At 47.3% G+C, this 15,761-nt stretch overlaps 1 protein-coding gene across 2 annotated transcripts in view; it reads left to right on the top strand.

Annotated features, from left to right (window-relative positions):
- The window catches only part of GNAO1 (G protein subunit alpha o1), a 144,095-nt gene that overhangs the window by 105,503 nt on the left and 22,831 nt on the right, over nucleotides 1-15,761 (top strand). For both annotated transcript variants that reach the window (XM_071567217.1, XM_071567216.1), the window contains exons 5-6: nucleotides 11,626-11,754; nucleotides 12,444-12,573. In XM_071567217.1, coding sequence (XP_071423318.1) covers nucleotides 11,626-11,754; nucleotides 12,444-12,573 — 259 coding nt within the window. The remainder of the gene's footprint in view (nucleotides 1-11,625; nucleotides 11,755-12,443; nucleotides 12,574-15,761) is intronic.

A 15,761-nucleotide genomic window follows, 5' to 3' on the forward strand; every position in this document is an offset into this window, starting at 1 on the left:
GAGGGGAGCACCCAGCACTGGACACTCCTCCATCTGAGCAACCTCTCCCCACCTGGGAGCTGCTTTCTGGGCAGAGCTGGATGGGTTTCCCATTTGCCTTCCCAGGACCAGTGGAGCTACCTCGGAAGGGGAGCACACGGGCAGGACAGCAAGGCTCAGGCCTGCTGTGTTCATTCAAACATCTGCAGTCACTATGGCAGACCTAAGAGCATCTGCTTAAAATAGTTGGTAGTAAATAGAAAATGTTCTAATAGGAATGTGTTAAATGCAGAGAGGTCACCCACATGACCAGTTATCTTACCAAGAGACTTCTCTGACTGCAGTGCAGGGACCCCGGGTGCCTGAAGGAGCTGCCCAAACCTCTGTTCTACCTGCCTCTGTCAGTTTGTCTCACATTTATCTTCCCTTGCCCCAGAACAGAAGTACCACTGGAGATCTGTAGGTTGTGCTTTGACCCTGCTGACTCTGGTTGAGGTGTTGTTGTGTCCACCAGCTTGTCAAGAAATCTGGGTGGAGGATGCACACAAGGACCCTCTCTGAAGTCCCAGCAAAGAGCACAACAGAGTGGGACTCCCCAGCTTTGTCAGGGCAACACATGGTGACAGTGGGGAGCAAGCAGCTTTGCTCCATGGGAGGGGAGTGCTCCTATGTGACTCACATCAACAGGGAAGACCTGAAGAAAAATTGGACTATATCCAGTATCTTTCTTTACACATGCTACCTTGCATCCCCTGCCACGTGTTCCCATAACAACAGCCACATTACGCACCTCTGTGGTTTCAGCTGCAGTCCCGCAGCTGCTCCCCTTGTACAGAGTGTGGCACGTCACACTGGCTCCCTGCCCGTGCATGCCAGGCCTGGGCACATGGGAGATGATCCCAGGGAACACTGGCTGCCTGCTTCCTGGCCCCTTGTTCTACAGTGCTTCTTCTACTTCTTTTTCCTCACTTGTGCCTTAAATCTCATCAGTCCAGTCCTCAGCCCCAGAGACAAGTGGGTCATGCAGTGAATGTGTGAAGACCCCCACATGAACAACATCTGTGGGGTGCAAAGGCAAGGGATAAGTAACACCACAGATATGACCCAGACCCACTTTGCAGCCTTCCTTGTATGGACCTAAGGGGGCAATCCTCGGATTTAGGGTTATTTATATTTTCACTTCACAGTGGGAGCCAAAAAACTCTTTATTTTGAGAAGCTTCAGACGTTGATTGGATACGGCTGATCCTTCCATCAGCTGGTGCAGTGCCACCAGATGAATAAATCTTGCATGCATCTGTAATTACTGCTTAGCTTGTGTTTAAATGCAGTGTCATTGATCTGCAGAACTCATCAAAATCCATATGGGAATGCGTGAAATTATATTGGATGAAGCAGAAAAGTACATGACAACATCCATTTTCAGCCTTGTTTGTTCGTCAGAAAAAGAAGAAAGCATTTATTTATCTCTACAAAGATTCTTGGGTTGAATTGTGATTTAATCATCAATTGTAACATCATTTTATGGGCTGCCTTTTATATATGGAATATGTTTCTTTCTTATAATAGGCCTTAATATAATACCTTTTATTTCTACCACCTTTGCAGTATCTGCCCCTACATGGGCAAAATGCCTATTAAAAATATGGAATAATATTGCTTAAGAGTTGTAAAACTCAATATGGAAAGGTCTATTGACTGCAATTTAGGGAACCCAAAGTGACTTCCAAGTGCCACCACTGACTTCCCATCGTGTCCTCAGGCGAGTCATCTATCCCCTTAATACTTTTATTCCTCCCAAAGCAAGTGTAATTAATAGTATTTCCTGGCTCCAGGGGGAGGCTGGGAGGACATATCAATCCTGCCCAGGAAGAGCTGAGGTGCTCCAGCAGAAGGGAGCAAGGACAAAGCTTGTGCTAACCAGCCATCTGCTCAAGGTGCTCTCCTCCCCTCCTGCAGCCAAGAGGAAGCTCACCAGAAGTATTTATTGGCAATAAAGCCCACGTTGTCTGGAAGAACTCCTGATGTTTTCCAGACCTATTGCTCTCTGGCCCAAATCCATCCTCCCACTGGAGATGAGGTGCTCCTGGGTAAATCAAACTTCTCCCACAAGTAGGCAGGAACTACTGTTCCTCTCACCTGGTTTATGGCAGCACCATGGCTCACAGCTTGCTTGCGCCTGAGAAATGTGCTCCTGAGAGATGTGGTCACTGACAAGGTCCATGGACAGACAGCAGAGGCTGTTTCTGGTGGGCACCAGAGAAAGTCTGCACAACTTCAAGTGTATAGACAGCTGTCCTCAGCCCTCATGGAGGGACATGTCTCTGAGGTGGTAACCTCAGCTCATTTCCCACAAAGCCACCCCAGCTTTGTGGCTGGGCTGTGCCATAAGGATTATCCCAAATGGATTTTATCATGCACACATCTCTAATGCATCTTCAGCTGAACACAGGGATCAGCCCACCTCTGCAGAGACCCGGGAACAACCTGAACTACTGTTGGAGGGCTGCAGGAGCCTAATCCCAGTGGTGGATGTGTGGTGACAGGAGACTGTGGTTACAGAGCTCTGAGGTTGCTTATGCCAATAAAAGAGGGGGAAAAGTGTGGGGTCAGCAGGATGCCTCATCAGCCCAGCCTAGTCCTGGTGACAGGTTTTCCTGGTGGGAACAATAAGGTATTTTCATATATGACATACAAATTTTCCCCTAACAATGATTCGGCTGAACATTCCCTAAAGGGATAAGAAACTCCATGAATTTTCCCCTATGTGTCTCTTCTGGGTCTGGCCTGGACTGAAACTAAAATGCTGCAATACCACAAGCAGGGCTGTTCTCAGAGGAGCCTCAGCCTGACACTGCTGAGAAGGACCAGAAAGTCCATTTGCATAGCACAGATTTTACTCGCCCAAGAGATTCACCTATGTCTGGGATAACTAAGATGTTTTTAGCATATAGCCAAGGGTAAAATTTCCAGGTTTTGCTTTTGCTACCTCTGGGTCACATCTGTCCATGGCAGAGCACCAGCTAATTTTGGTACCCATAGTTTGTGGCAGGGATGTTTAAGTAGGATTTGAAAGCAGAAATCCCTATAGCTTGCTAATAGATCAGGAAAATGGACAGATGAGAAGATCCAGAGATATGATTCCCACTCCATTGCCAGTAACATATCTTCCTCAGCAGGGTGAGTGGATAAATGAGGCCCCTGAATGAAGCCATCTCCTGAAAGACCCACCCCACTCTTCATAATTGCACCATTGTCCAGTCATGGACATCCTCCAACTACTTGATACGAGAGCACAGATCTCATTAACTGGTGCTTTCCTTTGCAGCATTAGATCTAAATCCCTCACTGGTGCTATCCCTGCTGGAGGCAGAAACGTAGTGCTACAAAACACTACAACTATATCTAATTTTTTCCTTCCTGCTTAAAAATGGAGATGTTAATGCTACTTTCCCACTGCCACAAGTGTGTAAATACATGTCCCAGGCCTTTGTGCACACCCTGATGAATATCTCTGGCCAGCGGCTGATCAAAAGGTTAAAGTCTGTGGGACTGGTTTCATCTGTGGTCCCAGCTGTCTGCTTTCCAGGATTGGAGTAATTCTAAACAATTAGCTCACTTGGCCTTGGGGCCAAATTTAATCGTCTGCCATGCAATGTGAGGAGCACTGGGGCGAGTGATCCTTCGTGCTCACTGGGGCTGTGGATGCAGCAAGCTGGGTTTGTTGATGTCTCTCCCCTCTTTAGACTGAGCAGATGCTTGTGAATGCACCAGGAGACCCACTGCAGCACAGGGCCTGCATGCTCTGAGCAGGGCTCCATCCCATTACAAGCCCTTCATTATCCCAAACTCCCCAGGGCTTATTTTTAGCCCCTCCTTTATTTTCCTTTCTTCCTTCTTTTTGCAGTATAGAAAATCATCAGCTCCACTGTCAGCAGGTTTATAACAGCAGTCCTGGAGCAAAGGAAAAAAGCTTCAAACCTACTGAACTGTTGCATAAAGGTTTTGGCACAGATCCTGCTCACTTCCAGGGTTCTGAGTCCCACCATTCCTCATCCCTTCTCCAGCTCAGCTACTGTCCTTCAGAGCTGGGCGTCAGAAGGGAGCAGAGACTTACGTAAAGCAGGAGCTTTGAGCCTTCTCTGCTTCAGTCAAAGTTCCATCAGTGCCTGCGTCTGCCCTGCTGTGCAGAGGACACTTTGCCTGCAGGGCCACCAGGAGAGAGGACCTTGCACAGCCTGAGCCCTGCGTCATCCCAGCAGGCTTGGGTTCACACAGCACCACTGGAAAGATACAGCCAGTCCCCTAAAACCTTTTGCTTATAAAACAAAAAGGAGGGTGCCCTGTGGTCAGTGGCTCTGCACTAAACAGTTTAAGTCACAGGGGCTTTATATAAAACAGCGGCATTGCCCAGATGAGGACACTGCTGAAAGGGATCACAGCATTGCTGGTGAACTGTGGTCACCAAATCTGCCCATGCAGCAGCTCCAAGGGGCTGCAGTTGCACTGTCTGGTTCTCCAAGTAGCATCATATTCAATGACCATAAAGCCCATAGTTACTTACAGAACAAGACAGCTATGGCTCCCTCCTTTCTCCACCTCAGATAGGATTCAGGAGATGAGAAAACTCCCTCCTATGTGGTGAAAGGCTCCAAAGTGCTTCCACACAGGTAGCAGAGTAAAGATGCTTCACAGGGGATGTGTAAAGGTCTACAGAGATGTCTACAGAGAAAGAAGTGGGGATAGGGAAGAGAGGACAGCTGTTCCCATTCAGAAATTAACAAAGTTAAACTCTGACATGGCAGTTTAAAAACCGGAAAAAGGCAGTTTTTTACAGACAGGGTAGCTGAGCTTGGAAATTCCTCACTGCAGATGTGGCTGTTATAAGTTTAAATTGCTGCAAAAAGTGCCTAGACAAATTTCTGGAAGAAAAGTCATTGAGGGGTAATAAATATACAGACATAACACTTCTCTTTGAAATTCTATTATCCATATGAAGTATTGCAGGCTGGGAAAAGCTGAGTACTGCGTACTTGCCCTGTATTCATACTCTTCTCTCAACATCTGCTCTTGGACACCAGCTAAGCTAGGTGAGTCATTGAACTGATCCAGACACATTCTTTTTCTCTTTTTTAAGGGTTTCAATATGTAAAAAACCCCAAAACTTTTTCATCTCCTCTTACATCCCATCCAATTTGCAAACTTCATTGCAGAAAGATGAGCCCACATCTGCTTTCCCAGGGCCCCTCCAAAACCCTTTCTGAATGGGTTGTTAGTGCTGGCTTTTCCTCCAAAGGCCACCTCTCCCCCAGCCAGAGCTCTCTGGTCGCAAACTCAAACCATAACACAGTGGACTTTTATTCCAGCAGAAAGGGAACCATGATTCATTGCTGACCAAACCACCACCTGTGAGCAAAGCCAGCCTGCAGCTTGCACCTGAAGTATCTTTGTCAAATGGTTGCTATTTAGTGACTCTGCTTATCCAAATGTGATGCTAAAAGTTATTCTGGATCCAGTCATGCCTTGGAAAACTGCAAGTCTAACTAGGACAGCTAAACTCCAACCTGCTTTTTTTCATTCCTTCTGCCTCTCAGCAGTATTAATACCAACTTGTCAAGCTGATGGTGATGTACAACCCTGTACAGCCCTGCTTCAGTGCAGGGCGAAAAAAAAAAGGCATCAAAATGCAACTTTTTTTCTGTCACTTTCCTTTAGTAGCAGGGACCATCCTCCTCATTTCCCAAGGGAGAGTAATGAAAACCCATGTCATGCAGCAAGGTTCTTTCAGGGAAGTAACCCCAGTAATCCCTAAGCCTCCAGCTCTCAGCAGCCTGCAAGGAGCAGGCACCAGGATTGATGTGTCACTGGTTGGATTTAGTTAAGGGGGAAAGCTGGGGTGTGTCCATGCTGTATCTCGTCTGGTTGGATGTGAGATGAGATTGATCATTGGAAGCAGCAGCAGAACAGCAGAGCCTGCCATGTAATTCATTTGATTCCCATCGAGGCAGGACTGGCTGATCAGGGAATGCAGCCAGAGACACAAAACACATTGCCCAAAATCCAGAAGCACATTTCCAAGACTATCCTTCTCTGGGCTGGACTGAGAAAACACCAATGTTCTTGCCCTCTTAGCCCCTAAGGTCTTTTCCCTACCTACCACAACCCACCTGGAAATGGCCAAGGAACAGAATGTACCACCTTTGGCTTTTGTTAGGGGGAGAGCTCTGCACGTGTGTGTGCACACCACAGTCCCTACCCTTAGGCAGGATCAATTCCTGAAGGGACACAATGCCACTGCTTGGCAACGTTTCAAGCCTTTCATAACTGATAATTATTTAAGACACCTGTGACATCACTGCTGTGGGTGCTGGATGGGTGCTGGATTCTGAGAGTGGGCTGTGCTTGATTTTTTCCCCTTCTCCTAAAATATAGCTGATATGTCTGGGCATAGTGTCTGCAGGAAAAACACCAAGGTGCCATGACTTCTGGGTGCTTGCCCAGCACCAGCTGCCCTGGGCAACCAAACAAACCTTTATAACACCTTTGGGCAGCAGTGCCCACACAGTTTTTCTTTCTGGTAAGAGATAAGTGTTTATTGTGCTGTTGTAGAGGCACTACTGATACTCCCGAAACCCATATGGTCACTAAATATTAAATTATTTTATTGCTAAATGTACATTGAGCTGTGTTCTTCAGTGAAGGAAAGGAAGAAGGTAAGGTGGAAACTAAGTTTAGGTGCAGGTAGCCTTCCATCCATGAGCAAGGAAGGAGTGTTTGAGTGGAAATAACTTTACATAATCACCTAGATTTAGATGAGATGGATCCTACTTGTGACAACCTTGATTAAAAACTCAGCATTTGCCAGGACACAATGTTGGAGCTGCCCCTTGAGTGCCTCAGTACACAGAGTCCAAAATAACTCAGCAGTGACTCAGCTGCATATGTTGACAAATGGGGATCTGCTGTCTCAGTCAAATACAGTGCAAGCCAACAAACCAAGGCTGGGGTATCCCATGCACACACGGCGTTTCCCTCACGGAGGAGATACAGCAGAGATCAGGATTGCCAGGATGGAGAAGCCACTGGGAAGATGATGCTGTGTCCGGGCTTTCTGTCCTGAAGCTCCCACTCTCACTACCCACAGACCTGCCCCAGACCAAGACCCAGCTGTGGCTGCTGCTGCAGCTTGTTGAGCACTCAGGACACGAGCTCAGCATCAGCACAGTGTGAGAACCTCAGGTGTGCACAGGGAGACCTGAATGCTGCCTGCAAAAAGACTGCCACTGTGTCACCTTGGAGGCAAGAAAAACCCAACAGATGTTTAACCATCTTATTGCTGTTAACCTCAACAGATGTGAATGTGCATCTGTGTAAACTTTGCCGCAGGTATCCAGCTTTGACCACAGCCTACAACCTCAGCTGTGCTCCTTCATCCAAGAAAGCAGCCAGTGGAGCCTGTGGCATAGGCAGCACGGTCCTGGGAGAAGGTTCTCGTGGTAGCAGAGAGCCCGGGCAGGGGTCCCTGTCCATGCACTGCACGTAGGCTGCTGCCACCAGGCTGTTCCTGTGGGACAGTTTGGACAAAAGTCCTTTCTCCGTGCCGTGTCTCTGGCATCAGCAGTGCTGCTACCACATGCTGTATTGGCAATATGACTGCATGCCAATATTCACTGTCAGCCAGTCTGTATAGAGCTTCTGCCTTTCCTAGCCTCCATTCAATGAACTTCTCTCCCTGTATTTGGGAATTGCCATTTCTTCTTCATTTTGCTTTTAGCAGCATAACAAAGTTGGGCTTCACCTCCTTGAGCCCGATAAACTGAATGACTCAGAAACCTGCAATCTGCTTCAAAACAAAGCATTTAAGATAAAAGATGCAAGCAGTAATGGAGCTATGCAGGAGCAAAAATGCTAGAGGGTTACTCATGTGCTCACAAATCTTCTAACCTTCCTTCAGCTTTTCTTAACCCCTGCAAACCCTGGGACAGGCAGGCTGCAAGTAAGAGCTGATGTGTCATTTCAAATGTGCTTCCACTCCAGTGTGCAAACCCTGGAGCTGGGAAGTAGGAGAGCACTGATGCCAGCACCGATGACGCGGAAGAGGGAGAGCCGAACTCTCACTCTGCGGCCTCCAAAGTGCTTTTATTTCTGCTGGTTAAACAGATGCCAGTTTCTGAGGGGATTATGTGTCATCGAGCCTGTTGGCTGTGACAACTAATTATCTCCCACAACAGTTTGGCCTCGAGATTTGTGGTTCAAAGGGCGTACCCACGAGTGCTGCCATCCAGTGCCATGTGTAGCAATTTGTCCCCACTTGGGTTTCTCTGTTCCCAAAGAAGTGCCATCCCCAAGGCACCCTGTCCTTCCCCAGCTCAGGCTCACACCAGCAAACCAGCAGGTACTTCCAGGCATTGTGGGCAAGGAGCACCAGCACTTCAGTGAAACCTGAGATACCTGAAGCAGGAACCAAGGAGAAAAAGCAGCAGCTAAAATCAGCTCACCATGCAAACAGCAGACTACCTGAGCTTCCCATTCCTACAGCTGGATATTACTGTGGCAGCCATGCCATGACATGCTCTTCCAGCTGAGCTTTGCAGGGTGTATACACTGACAGGGTCCACTTCTACTGCAGCCAAATCCAGGGGAAAAAATATCTGCTGCAGCCTGAGGTGGGAGAAATTCCAGGGGAGAGCAGCCAGAGGAGTAAACAGTTATGGAATGCAGCCTCAAAACCAGCACTGAAAATGTTGTATAACTTCATATAAATTGATGGCTGACCCTCATCAAGACTCCAAGGAACAGATGAAAAGCAGACCCAGGCAACTGAAAGAATTTAAGTCCAGAGAAACACACAGAAAGTGAGGGGAAAGACTAGAGATGAGGGAAGAGATGAAGAGGGAAGTTAAAAGAAAAGGCAAAGGGTGTATTGGCAAGCAGGTATTGGAGCGGGGGTGCCCACAACCAGGCTGGAGGCATTAGCATGGTAGTGACCCCACAGCACCAGACTTGCAGAGCACAGCTCACCTGCAGCCAGGACAGGTTGAGTACTGAGACTACTGGGTGTTCTTCTGTCACAACACCAGTTAAGCATTGGGAAGCAGTGCTACAGGCCCTCCAGCCAAAGTTCCTAGGGAGATATCCCAGCTGGGATTGGAAGCTGGATGCTGTCAGGTAGGAGAGGGTGGTGGCCAGGATGGATCCTGCTCTCACTGTCATGCTGCCCTCTCTAGGCTGGCAGGCTGCACCAGCTCCCCCAAACCTCTGATCTCCCAGAGTAGCTCAGGTGGAGCCAGGCACGAGGCGGCATCACCTCTATGGACAAGTACATGAAGGGAGCCAGGATGTGTGCAGGGTCAAATCCAACCTGGAGCTAACTAGCTGTCAGGCAGCCATGGGGAAGGCTGTGTGGAAGAGCCATGGGCTATGCACACCAGAAGCAGGAGTGAGGACCCCCTGATGTCCCAGCACACAGCCCAGAGTTTAAAGGATGCTACTGTTCACCTGCGAGTCATCGCAGGTCAAGGGCAGTAATTATAGTAATAAACTCCTCTGTCACCGCACTGCTGTGGTGCTGAATCCTTTGGCCAGTTTGCAGTAAATTTCTTCATTTGCTGCCCTCCCAGCTCTAAAGGAGGATCTCAAAGGCAAGAATAATTAATGGAAAATATTAAATTGAAGAGAGTAGGATCATCAGAAAATACAGAAAACTAAAATGGAGGAAGTGATAAAGGACTTCAGGGTACTGCCAAGAGCTAAGAAAAGAAAAGAAAATTGTTACCCCATCCTTACACCTCCACCTTTTACCATCACCTTGAAGAATTTCATTCCTGAGGACAGAGGAGGGCCTGGATGTCTAAATACCAGTAGTGCAGGGCTGCCTCAGTCTGCAGGGCCATGTGAAGAGATGCAGCTGTCCCTTAAATAACAAGAGTTGACACCACTTGTGAATAGATGAGTGATCGTGGCTTCAGCCGTCACAGCAGAGGATCTGATTTCAAATGAAGCCCCTCATCTATCGAGGGCCCATCATAAGGTTATTAAGGGAGCATCTGCCACAAAACCACAATGCCTTTAAATGCTTGGAAAAGGGCACAACAAAAATATGCCTGCCTAGGTTATATACTTTTATCTGGCTGATATGATTCTTGGAATTCCTTAACAAAAATAAATTATAAATATGATAGGTGAGGAAAATATGTGATGTGAGCAGGGTGAGGTTTGTTTTTGACCTTAGGATAGAGTTTGGCTCTGTGTTTATTGTTCCAGACTAGCAGGGTAGGCGTGAAAGGCAGTGGCAGGGAGTTTTCTTGGGTAACAGAGTGCACAGCCCCAGCATACCAGGTTGTGCTTCGGAGCCCTGGCTCAGAGCACTCCCTCCAGGACACAAATGGAAAGCCATTCACTGCTTTTGGATGCAGCAGGAAAAGCATCTCCAGCAACAGGACAGGGCCAAGTTTGGGCCAAGCAGGATGTGCTGTGACAAGACACAGGAGTCTGGGGAGGTGATTTGGTTATTCTTCAGGACTAAATCCACATTATGTGTTTAAAAGAAATCACATTTAATCACATTTAGCTAAACTTAAAGTAAAAGTCAAGCTTAGACATCATGGCTGTCTTAAGTGAATGGTTTCATCTCATACTATCTCACGCTCATCAGTAAACTCAGACAAAAGACCATGAAGCTTTTTCCTTCCCTACAACTGCACATCTCCTCTTACTACTCTTTAATCTCTTGCCCACTGTATTGGGCAAAGTTGTCACCCTCTGGCTAGCACCTCAACAGGTACTCTCCTATCCCGCCACCAGCAGGTCACCTCCTGCCCCACTGCCTGTTTGGGTGACATGCAGGCATGGGGATCAGAGACACTGCTTATGAACAGACCTGCCCTATTATACCATAGAATATTGAAAGCATCTCAGTTCATTAGATTGATGTTCCTCGGGCTAGATGTGGACGTTTAGGCCCTGTAATGCACATCAAACACTCCTTAAGAGAAACTGGAGTGTCTGCATGCAGCCTTAATGGTGGTGAGAAAGACCTCCCTATGTGATGCAGTTCTGTGTTTATAATTCATAATCCAGCCCAGAGCTGGGTTTCAGGCTGAAGCAGTGACTCACTTGGGCAGATTCATCTCCCTTCATTTGAGCTGACTGAAGGCAAGGGTTCCCATCAGAACATGGCATCTCCCTTCCCAGCACAGGGAGAGCCATCTCCCAAAGGGGACTTGACCTGTGTGTTCTGGGAGCAAGACCTATGTGCTACAAGCTCTTCTCTGAATAAACCCTTGGAGAGAAGTGTGTGTGTATATAGAATCCAGCACAATGAACCAATTGGGACCTCTGTTCCTTGGGGAATAAAAATAGCAAGTAATATTAAAACTGTGTATTTTCACAGATTGTAATCAGGACTCATAACACACCACACTTAATTTCCTGCTTTCAGTTCACTATCAGATTTTATACTTAGGTTAGTGAGGTTTGTTTTTCCCCAGAATAGGGTTTTTTTCCCCTTTAACTACAATATATTCAGCCATTAAAGATGAGATTGAAAAAGATTAATAGGAAGCTGAAAGATTCATCTGAGATGGACAAAGATTAATGTGTGTCTTATTCTTATCTGCTTTCTTTTTCTTTTCCCTTTTTCTCTTAGCTACCTAGACAGCTTAGATCGAATCGGAGCTGCAGACTACCAGCCCACGGAGCAGGACATCCTCCGAACCAGGGTCAAAACAACTGGCATCGTAGAAACCCATTTCACATTCAAAAACCTCCACTTCAGGTTAGTCTAGAACTGCACAGTAATTTTTCAGAACAACTATCACAGGATTTCCTCATAATGCCTAAAGGAAAAGTTGTTAAAGTGCTGGTCAATGCATACATAGCTCCTACTGCAGCAGTCATGGTGTTTTGGAGGGTCAGCAACATGAAATATTTGACAATCCTGTCTTGAAAGTCACTGCCTGTAAAATAGAAGCTCATGACAGCTTCTTCTAACTGAAACAATACCTCTTTGTTGGAAAGTATAATATGAGATTGACTCCCAAGTCAGGACAAGCCTCATAAATGTTAAAATACTTGACCAAATCTTTTCTCTGAAGTGACTTGGTCCCATGTAGTTAATGCTATACTTTGACCCTCATGATCCCATCCAATAGAGAGCAGAAAGCACAAAGACAGAAATCCATGCACAAACAGTATTTAGAGTGTATAAAACCTGAAGGGCATGAGGCCTCCACCTCCACAGACCCTCCAGAACCAGCACACTGCTAAGGCTCTCCCACAAATCCCCACATCCCGATCTGAAGCTGCTCCTCCCAGTCCTCCTAGGCTCCAGGCTCCATAGGAGAAGACCATGCTAGTGGTGAAAGACTCATTGCTTTGTGTTTGGACCCTGTGATCAGAAAATGCCAAGAAGCTTCCTGATAACTGAGAAAGAGTGGGTGCTGATGGTCCTCTCCTGTGCCACAGGCTCTTCGATGTCGGGGGCCAGCGGTCAGAGCGCAAGAAGTGGATTCACTGCTTTGAGGATGTCACAGCGATCATTTTCTGCGTCGCGCTGAGTGGCTACGACCAGGTGCTCCATGAAGATGAAACCACGGTGAGTCCAACTGGGTCCTGGAGGCCCCAACACCTGTTTATGGCATACTGCATAGCCAGGAACTCCTTGGAGATCACTGAATGCTCCCTGGAGTGCTACAATAATGGGCTTTTATCTGTCATTCCCTCTTGACTCTGGAATCGTGGGGACATTTGTCCTCCTCCACACTCTTTGAAATGAAGTCTGCATGCCCAGGTAATGCTTCCTTGTACTGGTAAAGTCACAGTGTTTTATTTCTCCTTTCTAGCCGACCTGTGTGTTTTCAAAATGTGTTACAGGACCCTGTATCAGCAAGAGGAGATACAGCACGATGGGCTTTAAATCAGATGTTAGGGAAGCAGTCAGGCTGTGGTGCAGAGGTGCCCAAGGCAGCCTAGAAGTATAACCAATTTCTTCAGGCTACAGAAATTCATTTTCCTTAGTGAGAATGGAACTGTTTGATTCCTCAGGTAATTTGCTCTAGGAGAGATTTTATGACTTCCCACTGTGACATTAGATTCAAAATACCATCTGGAAATAAAGCTGGAGAGGACCTGTGTACTCCCTGGTATTACAGTGCAATTAATACAAGTGAGTTGAATACACAGAAAGGATGCAATAAGACTCATTACTGTATTCTGGCCATTCATTTGGTGTAATGGGGATGCATGTTTTTGGGACTAATGACAACTGCTGTGGGTACCCAGTTGGATTTGCCTAATGAAAAGGAATTGGAGGCCATACTTAGACTGAGTAATGATTTCATTGGTGCCCAGTCTGTGGCAGCATGGAGGGCTCACTCCTGCCAGCTCTGTCTCTCAGCGGGTTTTGGATTTTTCTGCTGGTAAAGATGTCAGGCTTGCAGAAAGCTGTGCATGAGGAAGGAATACAGGGAAAGATTGCTGTTGGATAACAGCTATCTTGTCCCAAAAAGACTAGGGCTACTGTGGTTTCTAGCCTCTGAACCAGGTTTAGGAGCTCTAGCAAACTCTTTGGTGAAATCACCTGGTTGTTTGGATGGTATTGAGGCCAGAATTCAGGTTGATATTAACATCACCAGTCATAGGATCCAAGGGAATGGCATGAGACTGTGTCAAGGAGAGGTTTAGGCTGGAAATTAGGAAAAGGTTCTTCATCTAGAGTGTGATCAGGCACTGGAACAGGCTCCCCAGGAAAATGATCACAGCACCAAGCCTGCCAGAGTTCAGGAAGTACTTGGACAGTGCTCTCAGGCACATGGTGTGATTCTTGGGCTTGCCCTGTGCAGGGCCAGGAGTTGGACTCAGTGGTCTTTGTGGGTCTCTTCTAACTCAGGATATTTTATGATTCTGTTATTCTGTGATCATGACTACATCCCTCCAGACTGACTGAGCCACCCTACATCCTCTCATGTCCATTTATTTATACCCTTCAGTTGTTGTCTCCTTCTGACACTGGACTTGATATGCTTAAAGATGCTCTGCCCTGTAGGATTTAATGGGAATGAACCAAAATCTCCTGACGTGGTTTGAAAAATCCTCAATGCCATAGAGCTTTGCAGCCAGGCAGTGAAAACAGCCAGGAGATACAGAAGAACATACAGGGAAAGAACACATCCAGGGGTCAGGGAGCAAAGCTGGGACCCAAGCAGAGAGCAAGGTGCTCTCTAGGTATAACTTGGACTGTGACAGCCAAACTGGAAAGCCAATGGCAGCTTTTAATACAGGTCACCTTTGGGTGCTCATTTACACAAGCCAGAGCCTGTGATTCAAAGCCATGGAGCACAAAATGGAAGGGCATGAATGCCAATGCCATTTTTTAAATGTCAGGCTTAACTCCGCTCCTCTGAACTGGAGGTTAGGGCATCTCTCCTGGGGAGAGCCCTCCCAGTGACTCTCACCCAGCACAACCCTGGAGACAAGCAGGGTGCCAGCTCAGTCTCCCTCCTGAAGTGCCCTGCTGCAGAAACTGGGATTTATTCATCTCTGACTTTCCTTTTGCAGCAGGAGAGCAGGCTGGTTCAACTCTGGCACAGCGCTGACATTTGCTTGCTATTTCAGTCCCTTCTCACAACACATTTTGGGGGATGCTGAGCAACAGGAGGGCAGAGTCAGCTGCTGCTCATTTACACATTCAGCGTAAACGGGGAAAGGATTCAGTATCACCACTGCCGCGCCGGCAAGACGCCCCTGCCTAACCCAAATAAACAACTCTGGGCAAGGCCAGTACAAATAGGAAAAACCAGTGGTGTTGGATATTGCCTGCCCTATTATATCCCCATCACAAATGGCAGGTGGGAAAGGTGGCACCCGCAGACCCTGACCCCTCCCAGCTGAACCCCCAAGCATTTGGTCTCCTCCCTGCTGAGGTGGTGCCTCTCCCAAACCCCAGCAGTGCAGCAGCAGCTCCTCAGTCAGCTGATCTGTCTGCGTCCCTCACATCTGCCGGCTCTAATGACGTCAATCAGTTTTTATTGCTTCTCACTTGGAAAACACGAAGAGGAGGCAGCTGAGAAAGTGATCTGGAAGCCACTCCTCCAGCTTAATTTTCTAGAGATGCCTACTATGGTCTGGGCACTTCCAGCTGTATTGAGTCCCTGAAGGTTTGGGGGCTGTACAGATGTCTCAGGGAGTATGAGAAGACTTGCAAGGGGCTTTAATTGCTGTCATGGAGCCATGAGAGGGAAAAAGCCCTACTGTATCTCAGTGCCCAAAAAAGCCCTTAGAAAGCTGGGTGCACAGGGTGAGAATGGCTTTTCCTCCTGTGCTCAGTGCTCAGTTGTCAATGATCGTAGGATTTCACTGGCGCTTTTTGCACTTCTGTACGTCAAACCACGCTTCAGGTGGAGGAAACTGCAGTTCAGATGCAGTCAGCCTAACACAGAGAAGGGAGGGGCTCGTCTTACTGAGCTCCAGGCTGGAACAAGTGTCGGGTCAGCTTGTCTCACTGGAAAAACTCACAAACAGGTTTACTGTGAATCCTTTCCAAAGAGCTGCTTAAACAATGCTGGGTTAAACACCCCCTGACCTGTCCCTGCCCTTAAAATTCAAACACAGCTCTACACTTGTAGAGGTTTTTTTGTGGTTTATTGCGCTCTTTGTTTTAAAAGATTGAGCACTCATTCTCCTGCAGCAGCTAAAACAGGGCTGTTGTGTGTGAAGCCATCCCTGCTCCCTAAGAGCAGGCAGTCTTTTGTAAGGGATGTATTTTCTCTCCAGTTTGTTGCCACA

The sequence above is a fragment of the Pithys albifrons genome, chromosome 12 (assembly GCF_047495875.1).
Source record: "Pithys albifrons albifrons isolate INPA30051 chromosome 12, PitAlb_v1, whole genome shotgun sequence".
Lineage (NCBI taxonomy): Eukaryota > Metazoa > Chordata > Aves > Passeriformes > Thamnophilidae > Pithys > Pithys albifrons.